General features: G+C 78.0%; 1 protein-coding gene across 1 annotated transcript in view; it reads right to left on the minus strand.

The window, feature by feature from the left end:
• Window positions 1–308, minus strand: part of LOC104833242 (microtubule-associated serine/threonine-protein kinase 1-like) — a 17,724-nt gene extending 17,416 nt beyond the window's left edge. Inside the window, 1 exon segment of the mRNA XM_010569820.1 lies at window positions 3–308. Coding sequence (XP_010568122.1) covers window positions 3–308 — 306 coding nt within the window.
• Window positions 309–478: the final 170 nt, after the last annotated feature.

The following is a 478-nucleotide window of genomic DNA, read 5'->3' on the forward strand; positions in this document are numbered from 1 at the left end:
GCCGCCGCCGCCAGCCCCGACGGCTCCGGCAGCGCCACGTTGGGCGGCCCCGGCTGGTGCAGCTCGTCCAGCGCCTGCGCGAAGCTACCGGTGAAGCCGTCGCGCTCCCCGGGGCCGGGGTAGAAGAAACCGCCGGTACCAGCGCCGCTACCGAAGAAGCCGCCGTCGGGGCAGGGCGTCGGCTTGAGCCCGCGGAAGGGCTCGGGGGGTGCCCCCGGCGGCAGCGCTCCCGCTAGCGCCCCGTAGTCGGGTTCGGGCCGGCAGAAGCCGCCCGGGAAGGGCGCGGGTCGGTAGAACGGCGGCTCCATCCGCGCGCACATGCAGCCCAACCGGGGAAAGGCGCGGAAGCAGCAGCGGGACTCGAACCCGCGACCCCGCGCCGCGCCCCCCGCCCGCCTTATACCCGCCCGCGGCGGAAACGCGGCCCCATTGGCTGCGGCTCCCCCCCCGAACCCCCCCCCCCCCCCCGGCGGGCACC

Source organism: Haliaeetus leucocephalus, unplaced genomic scaffold (genome assembly GCF_000737465.1).
Source record: "Haliaeetus leucocephalus isolate CR32 unplaced genomic scaffold, Haliaeetus_leucocephalus-4.0 Scaffold274, whole genome shotgun sequence".
Lineage (NCBI taxonomy): Eukaryota > Metazoa > Chordata > Aves > Accipitriformes > Accipitridae > Haliaeetus > Haliaeetus leucocephalus.